At 36.0% G+C, this 9,717-nt stretch overlaps 1 protein-coding gene across 1 annotated transcript; it reads left to right on the forward strand.

Annotated features, from left to right (window-relative positions):
* The first annotated feature begins 5,830 nt into the window (after nt 1-5,830).
* LOC102839430 (olfactory receptor 2C3-like) lies at nt 5,831-6,778 on the forward strand. Its single transcript, XM_006876084.1, has one exon. It carries the CDS (start codon nt 5,831-5,833, stop codon nt 6,776-6,778), a length of 948 nt encoding a protein of 315 aa, XP_006876146.1.
* Nucleotides 6,779-9,717: the final 2,939 nt, after the last annotated feature.

Consider the following 9,717-nt stretch of genomic DNA (forward strand, 5'->3'; position numbering starts at 1 on the left):
TTTGAGCCCATTGATGCTGCCACTGTGCCGATCCATGTGAATCCATGCACAAGAGTATAATTGTATCTCTATACTCTGTGTGGGGGAGGAGAAACATTTTGGTGCTGAAAGTACAGCTAGCTTTCTGTCTCCAGTAGACTTTGAAAAGTCCTGGTGTGGCACTGTAGAATAAGCACTGTACTGCTAACTGCGAGGTTGGTAGTTCAGAAATTCTATGCAGGGTCCCATGACTACCTGGATAGGAAGAAGCATGGGTAATGAAAGTTACCAGAAGAAAGCCCGGGATTGATTTCCATTAGAGAGGGTCTGAGGAGCTGGTTAGGAGATAATTTTCTGCTGTTTTGATTTCACCACTTTAAATAATATTTTAGTACTTCAAAATCATATCACCTGTTTTGAAAACAAGCTCCTTAGGCATGTTAATTGGGAAACCACTCTGAAAAATTATGTTAAGATTCCTCAAGAATTTTAACATAAAATCATCCTATGATCCAATAATTCCACTGCTAGGTATATCTAAGGAACTCTGGTAGCGTAGTGGTTACTAATCTAGCTGCTAACCTCAAGTTCAGCAGTTCAAAACTACCAACTGTTCCATGGGAAAAAGATGAGGCTTTCTGCTCCCGTAAAGATATACAGCCTCAGAAACCCTATACAGTGTCACTATGAGTCAGAACCGACTCCATGGTACTTAACAACAACAGGTATATACTAAAAAAATATGGAAAACAGGTATCAAGAAAAAACTATACATGAATGTTTATATTAAAATTATTTATACTAGCCAAAGTTTTAATAAACCCAAAGTGTATCAGTGGATAAATAGATAAAATGCTGTATATACATATAATGAAATATTATTAAGCTGTAAAAAAGAATGAAGTACTGATGCCTGCTATATGAATAGACCTTGAAAACATTAAGTCAAAGAAATCAGACACAAAAGGCCATATAATATGATTCCATTAATATGAAATATCCAGAACTGGTAAATCCATATAGAAAGCAAATTAGAGGTTGTCAGGGTCTGGGGAAAGTGATGAATGGGAGTAACTGCTTAACTGGGGTGAGATTTCCTTTTGTAGGAAAAAAATAATTTCTGAAACAGGTAGTGTAGTGGTAATGGTTTCTCAGTATTGTGATTATACATAATGCCAGTGATTTTTACAGTTGTTTTTTTATATGATAAACTTGGTAAATTTTATGTTATGTGTATTTTACCACACTTAAAATAATTATATTAAGAAATATATTACTTTTTCACTCTGATGTACAGCAATAATAAAATGATTGGCTATACAAGTTTTTCTACAGCAACATATACCAAAAGTAGTATTATGATCAATTAATTGTCTGTCCCTCACTGCATAATAAACCTTGCATAGAGATATATGATTTTTATACTCTTTGAACTATGTTTTACAGTAAAAAAAAGCATAACACAAAGCTTGATTTAAAAGTTTATTACCTTTTTACATAACTTAGTATATCTATTATTCAATATTTTGTATGCAATTTTAAAATTGAACATAATTATTCAATAGGGAAAAGATCCCCAAAGCTTCTTCACCCTTCAGCTTCACTCCCCTGATATGCAGTATCACCCTCTGCCTCCTTACTGAAAGCTCCAGGGGATAGAATGAATGTTTTGTGAGCACAATGGGCTTTATGTCAAGCTAAGTATTTTGGGGTCAGAATAAATTTTCTCATTCTGTAAATATTGTGAACCCTTCTCACTCTTTATGCCACCATTTTTCTAAAAAAACAACAACAACATAAATGCCTTTTTCCTAATTCAGCCCCATTTTCTTTTTTTAAAGACTCCCTGGGTGTGTTCTTTAGACATTCATCTGAACAGAGTATAGTACTTCTACCACCTTAGAAATTTTCAATATTTTCAGGGTTTCAAAATCCCTCAAATGTTCTCCTGCTTATAAATGTCATAAACACTGATTTAATGGAGGCTTGGTGATGCGGTGGCTAAAGCTTTTGGCTACTAACTGAAAGGTCAGTGATTCAAAGCTACTAGCCCCTTAACAGGAGAAAAATGTGGCCATGTGAGCCCGAAAAGACTTACAGCCTTGGAAAGCCAATGGGGCAGTTCTACTTTGTCTTTTATGGTTGTGATGAGTAGCAACCAATTCAACAGCAGTAGGTTTGGTTTCCTGAATTGGGTACTGAATTAATTAATGTTATCAATAATTGAAGTAAAACATTGTTAATTACACAACTTGTCCCACTGTGTATGTAAAAATTACTCTACTAGCTCACTACTAGTGAGTTATAGTCGTGTGTTTGTATGTCTCTTTGTTTTTCATGGTTGTTGTTATTGTTGTTAAGTGCCATAGAGTCAGTTCTGACCCATAGCAACCCTGTATAGGGTTTCTGAGGAGTGGCTGGTGAGCTTGAACCTCTGACCTTGGTGTTAAAACCAACTTTGCAGTCCAGTGAATTCCAATTAAGATTGATGAGCTCTGATTCATCTAAATGATTTGCTTTGTTTTTTATTTTGGTCTTTTGTATTTTGGTAGTTTGCCAACATCTAAGAGGGAGCCTTGGTGGCACAATGGGTAAGCACTCAGCTTCTAATTGAGAGGTCAGTGAGTGAAACCCACCAACCACTCCACTGAAGAAAAGATCTGACAATCTGATTTCATAAATATTGTTATTGCTGTGAAGTACCATCAAATTTTTCCAGAGTCATAGCTACTCTGTATGGGGTTTCTAAGGAGTGGCTGGTGGGTTTGAACTACTTACATTAGGTTAACAGTGCTGTGCTTAGCCTACAGCAGCACACACAAATGTTGTGAAGTGCTGTTGAGTCAGTTCTGACACATAGCAGCCCTGTATAGTTACTGAGGAGCAGCTGGTGAGTTTGTACTACCAATGTTGTGGTTTAAACTGACCTTGCAGTCCACTGTTTTATCCTATAGTGCCACACCAGAACTCTACACAAAGAAATATTACAGCTTAGAAAACCTTATGGGGTAGTTCTACTCTATCACATACAATTGCTATGACTCAGAATTGATTCGACAACACAGCAACACAACTACTCCAAGAATATAGTTTATGACTGTATAATGAAATCACATAAAATTTGATCCTAAGACTTTTCCATAATTCTCACTATACCAATATTCTTTGAAGTTAATGGCACAGTGCTTGGGTTGGAGTTCCATTTTAAACAGTGAGGTTTTTGTTGTTGTTGTTGACATAGTAGATATACAACAAAACATAAATAATGAGTTTTTATTGTGGCAATTTTAATACATCTCTGTGGGTTATTGAACCTCTTCCTTAACTGGGAATGTTATTTTTTTTTTAAATAAAAATTCAGGATATGTTTTCTGTAGTTCCTGTTCTTGCACTGAGCAACTAAAGGACTTTGGGTAAGCCACGAATCATTTCTAGGAGTATAGTCAAAGCAGATCTTCACAAAAGTTTTTCTTTCTAAAAAAATAGGCCAAACATTTTATATGTGATCATATAGTTACTGTCCATTTGAAGACATTAAAGCATTTTCTGAATATCACCAGATATGAATCAACAAAGTTTCTGTCCTACAGAGGAGACGCTGACACCCACAGGTAAGAATATAGTTATCATTTTAACCTTTTATTTCTTCTATCTCCTCATCACTTCCTCTGTGGTGACTCTAAACATGGGTCAGTCATTTTGATCCATCATGATTCAATAGCATACAACTATTACAATTCACCTTCTCTCTCTGTGTCCACATTAAGAAAGCAATCATGTTCTGACATCTCATTATTGTCTTCCAATTTGGAGGTGGGTAGAATATATCTCCTGGCTGCTTACAGTCAGTATAACAGAACTTTCCTGGTTAGCTGTGTATAAATCAAATGATTGCCTCAGACTTCTGGTGCAGTAAAATCCACACAGGTATAGCAATTACATGCATGAATATTTGAAAATATGTGAAGCCTTTTTATCCTCATGTCAATATATACAAAGTGGAAATATTCCATGGATTCTAAAATACTGTGAATGACCAGGTGTATTCATTTTTATTTCATTTGGTTCTCTTCTATTTAGAGGTAAATAGATTTGTAAGTAAGTGCCACTACCTGGGATTTTTACAGGATTGGCAGTTAAGTTCACAGCTCAACAAAATGCTCCCCATGCCTGGGTGACCTGTATTTATAATTAATTTTTCTTTATTAAAATTCATGGAAATACACACACACACACACGCACACACACACATACACACATATATTCTTGTTAACTACCATCAAGTCTGTTTCAACTCATGGCCACCCTGTATAGGGTTTCCAAGGAACAACTGGTGGGTTTAAACTACTGATCTTGTGGTTAGCAGTCCAGTACTCATCCTACAGTCTCATCCACACCAGGACTATATTTATATATTTATGTTATTTATATTTATATAGTGTGGCAAAATAGGATAAGCTCTGGAGTGCTAACTACAAAGTCAGCGATTCAAACCCACCAGCGATTCCTTGCAAACCCTATACAGGTCACCATGAGTTGGAACAGACTCAACTTAAAACAAAAACAAAGAATACTTCCGAGTTTCAGAAGCATTTAAAGTTGATTGAGATTGCCCATTTTTCTCACAGGGACTTCTGGGTTAACACATCTTTCCCTGTTAGGTAATACTTTGGTATTCTACCTGTACCAAGAGTAGAGAGAAGTATGAGTCACCTCTGTATGCTTCTTGTAGTTCTAAAAATTATTTTCTGATAACATGACTGTGATATTGGGAGATTAAATAGGATGACCCTAATCTATGCTACTGTATTGCCTTAGCCTACACCTAACATAACCACATTCCATTCAGACTGTCTGTTCCAAAATTTGTTCACTTCAAAACAAGCAAAATAGAAAATCATGTCTCCATGGAACTTTTAGTCTAGCATGGCATTGACAAGTAACAAACATAGTAAATTAAGACTAATGTACTCGTTACATGATGATAAGTACTATGAAAAAAATAGTAACAGGAAAGGAAGTAAAGAACATGAAAAGTTTTCAGTATTTTAAAACACAGAGAGATCCTCAATAAGAAAGTGATTTTAGAAAAAGACACAACCTGCAAATGTTGAGACAGCTATGCAGACATCTCTTCTTGCAGAAAAGCACAAATAGAGGAAACAGCAAATGCAGACTTACAGCATAGCAATGAGTTGAGCTGCCAAGTGATATGAATAATATCATACCTCAGTATAATTACCTGATTGCTGTTTGAGAATAATTGAGAAGGAGGACAAAGGGAAAGTGTGAAAAGTTAGGATATTATGTAAGGAATTCAGGGGATAAATAATGATAACATGAGATAAGGTGGTATCAATAGAGTGGGGGAAAGTAAGAAGATAAATTATATTCTGCATATATTTAAGATAAAGCAAGTAAATGTGGAGAATCACTGGCTGTGAGAGAAAGAGAAATGCCAAGCTGGAGTCAATGTTGGGAAAAGGCACAGTATTAATGCTCAGTTGTTCATCTCATGGAATACCACCATATACCTAACTGGATCTTCATCATTTTGATGGATACCAGATGTTGGAACTGTGATATCTCAATTTTAAATAGCAATGCCAACAAATCTGCATGAATATCCACCCCCCCCTCCCCAGGGATTGTCTATTTTAAAATTGTTTCATATGCATTCTAAATTGGCCTCTAGAAGAGTAATGCAACAGGAGTATAGTTGAAGACACTTTAAACAATGGGTAAGTAATCACTTTTATCTTGCTAACATATAATCACTGCATTTCTCATTCTCTGTGCCCTTCCCACCCACCCACAGATTATATTGCCCCACACTCAGCCGTGCATAGTAATGGGACTATCCAATGCAAGTTTTCCAGAAGTCTTTGTACTCCTGGGCTTCTCTGCACGACCCTCTCTGGAACCTATTCTTTTCATACTTGTCTTAATTTTTTATGTGGTTTCTATTGTGGGAAATAGCATCATCATTCTGGTATCATACAAGGATGTGCGTCTCCACACTCCCATGTATTTCTTTCTCACTAACCTCTCCTTCTTGGACATTAGCTTTATCACAAGCATTGTGCCCCAACTTTTGGTCAACCTGTGGGGACCACAAAAAACCATAAGCTATGGAGGATGTGTGGTCCAGTTTTATATCTCCCATTGGCTGGGGGCAACAGAGTGTGTTCTCTTAGCAGTCATGTCCTATGATCGTTATGCCGCCATCTGCAGGCCACTTCATTACACTGTTATCATGCAACCACAGCTCTGCATAGGCCTGGCCTTTACTTCATGGCTTGTGGGTCTGATTACCAGCATGGTGGGCTCCACACTCACTATGCTGTTACCATTGTGTGGGAACAATCATATTGACCACTTCCTTTGTGAGATGCCTCTCATTATGCAACTAGCTTGTGTGGATACCAGCCTCAATGAGATAGAGATGTACCTCGCAAGTTTTATTGTTGTTGTCTTGCCCCTAAGTCTCATCTTGGTCTCATATGGCTACATTGCTCAAGCTGTGTTTAAGATCAAATCAGCAGAAGTACGAAGGAAAGCATTTAACACCTGTTCTTCCCATGTGGCAGTTGTATCCCTCTTTTATGGGAGCATTATTTTCATGTACCTCCAGCCAGCCAAGAGGAACTCTCATGAACAAGGAAAGTTTATAGCCCTCTTCTATACTGTAGTCACCCCAATGCTGAACCCACTTATTTACACACTGAGAAATAAGGATGTGAAGAGAGCACTAAATCACATTTTAGTAGAGAACTGCTGTAGCTTTACAGAAAAATAAAGTAAAGTTAGAGGCTCTAGTCTTGTTGAAAGAGCACTGTGACTCTGTAGGTTAAGCACTGGACTAACTACAGGGTCAATGGTTCCAGGCCACCAGCTGCTCCATAAGAAGAAGATGAGAATTTCTGCTCCTTAAAAAACGTACCGTCTTGGAAACCCTATACAGGGTCTCTATGAATCGGAAGTGACTCAACAGCCTTTAGCAACAACAGTCTTGTTGAAAGAGGAAGAATGAGTTTAAAGATCCTAAAATTGATTTTGGAGGGAAGAATATCTGGGATGTCAATTTTGTTTTAACAAATTCTGGCATCAACATAGGCAGCATATGCACTACTATAGAGCCAAAATGAGAAAAACTTTCTGCTTTTATATTCCAAGAATTGTTTATACTACCTTCAATTTAGGGTACCTAATCTGCAAAGCCGTTTGAACTGCAAGGTTGGCTGTTCAAGCTCACCAGTCACTCCTGGGAAACCCTATATAGGGTCGCTAAGGGTCGGAACCGATTCGATGGCACTTAACAACAACAACAACGACAATCTTGTGAGATATTTAGCATTGCTTTTCATATGTGCAACAACTCAATGAAGTAGGTACTAGTAACTTCACCAAATTTAAGTAATTGCAGAGTTATTAAATTTTGAAACAGCTTTAAGCCTAAATCTATCTATCTACCAAAATGCCTGTAATTCTGCCTAAAATCTTCATGAGGAGTAACTAAACATGAAAAAGTCTCAAGAGTAGAACTGAGATGCGTGGCCAACAAATTAATGCTGTCATCAATAATACATTTCAGTGAATTATCTACAGCTAAAGAATTATTTATTTTTCTATTCAGTTCTAGACTTCTATTTTGAGAAGTGAAAAGGTATATTTCATTCATTCTCATGTACAATTGTGCTTATTTTTTTCTAAAAACACAAGCATTCATCCAAGCATATATATCACTCAGATATATAGAAATTGTATTAAGTTCAAAGCACTGTCAAATGCTTTGTCGATTTACAGTTGAAAAGTCTGATAGATTTGATAACAGTGTTGCCATTTCATAGTTGAAGAACTTCTTTCTGATTGTTGTTGTTGCTTAAGGCCATCGAGTCAGTACTGACCTATAGCAACCCTGTATAGGGTTTCCAAGGAGCAGTCGATGGGTTTGAACCACCGACCTTGCAGTTCAAACTGACCTTTCAGTTCAGCACATTATCTTGCAGTGCCACCAGGACCACAAAAAATAATCTTTTTAATTAGGGGTAGAAAAGGCATCTATGTATTTGAAGCATTGTGTAAATAGGGAATACCACAGAATTCATCTGTTTGCAATAATATTTTGCATGGTTATTCTTTAAACAACTTTTTTTTTTTTTTTCAAATCTTGCCTTCCAAAATTTTTTCTACTTCTCTGATATAAATGTCATATTTATGTCATATTTAGCGTCCATGATAGCTCATTCAATTATAGCAACAGATACTGGCAAATTTTGGTCTTGATAAAACAAATTCATTTTTGGAATTGATAATTCATCATTATCTACTACTAATTTCTTATAACAGTGTCATTTCTTATGTAATTTAAGAGTGTAAATATGCATAAAATGTGACCAATAATTCATATATGTATGTATTATTATTAAAATAAAATTATAGTGTTATTTAAATTTTATTAAATGAAAAAGTTACCCACATTCTATTAAAATACTATTTTTCTTTTACATATTTGCCTTTATCCAATTTCCATGTGTTTGTGCATCCATATGCAGCAATTATCATAGTGTAAGCACAACATGTCACTTCCTTTATTAACAAAATCATCAATGATAAAACAGCCAGCATATTGTCAATGCTCAGTACGATTAGGCATATATCTAAGGAATTCATATAAATTAACTCATTTTATTTTCACATGTATATTATCATTATTCCATTTTATAAATGAAGAAATCAGGGCCTAAATTCACTAAGCTTAGATATAAGGAAGCTTATTTCAACATATACTGATGGTTTAAATGATATAAAAATATTGATAATTGATACAGATATCATACTGTTTTGAAGCACATTCTAATAGATAGTCCTTGGTTTCCACAAATACTATGGTTGCTATATTAATTGGGGTCCCAACAGGGAAAATATACACACTGTGACCAGGCTTTATGCTCCTGTAAAGACTTATAGCCTAAGAAACCCTATGCAGGGTCGCTATGAGTCAGAACCGACTCCACAGCACATAACCACCACCACCACCATGGCCATGCACTTTTAATTAAGGAAGATTTTCCAAATATGTGGGCGTACTGTCAGTGAACTACAATGAATAATACACTATATTGGTATCATTACTCCTCTGAACAAAAGTGAGATGGGTAATGAAGTCCCCAGAAACTGGGAATAGTAGGATCTGTGCAGGGAAGTCTGCCTAACAGGAACTATAATACCATGGAGACAAAAACTCAAATGTGTCATCCTTCTAGAGAAAAATTGAAGAATAAATATAAAACCCCCACTCTACTCTCTCCTTACTATCTACTGGCATGGCTTTCTATTAACTGAACCCAATTACAAACAAAAGAGTTAGAAAGTCCATTTATGTAGTACATATAGGTGAGTTTATAAGAAACAGAGCAAGGTGAAAAAAAGTGAAGAATAAACCATCTATAAATTCTGAAAGATAATATCCACCTAAGGATTCTTGTCCTTAATTTAGATAAAAGTTAACATTCTTAAGTACCACTGACAACCATATCACCAGGTGACATCAATTCAATAGTAATTTTATGGACTCCTTGCTTATTAGCCACCATTGGTATTCTAAGAATAGATTGTTGTTGTTAAGAGCCCTGGAGTAATTTCCAACTCAGAGTGACCATATACAGTGTTTCTGAGGAGCAGCTGGTGCATTTGAACCACTGATCTTGTGGTTTAAACAGAAACTTGCAGTCCAGT

Source organism: Chrysochloris asiatica, unplaced genomic scaffold (assembly GCF_000296735.1).
Source record: "Chrysochloris asiatica unplaced genomic scaffold, ChrAsi1.0 scaffold00352, whole genome shotgun sequence".
NCBI lineage: Eukaryota > Metazoa > Chordata > Mammalia > Afrosoricida > Chrysochloridae > Chrysochloris > Chrysochloris asiatica.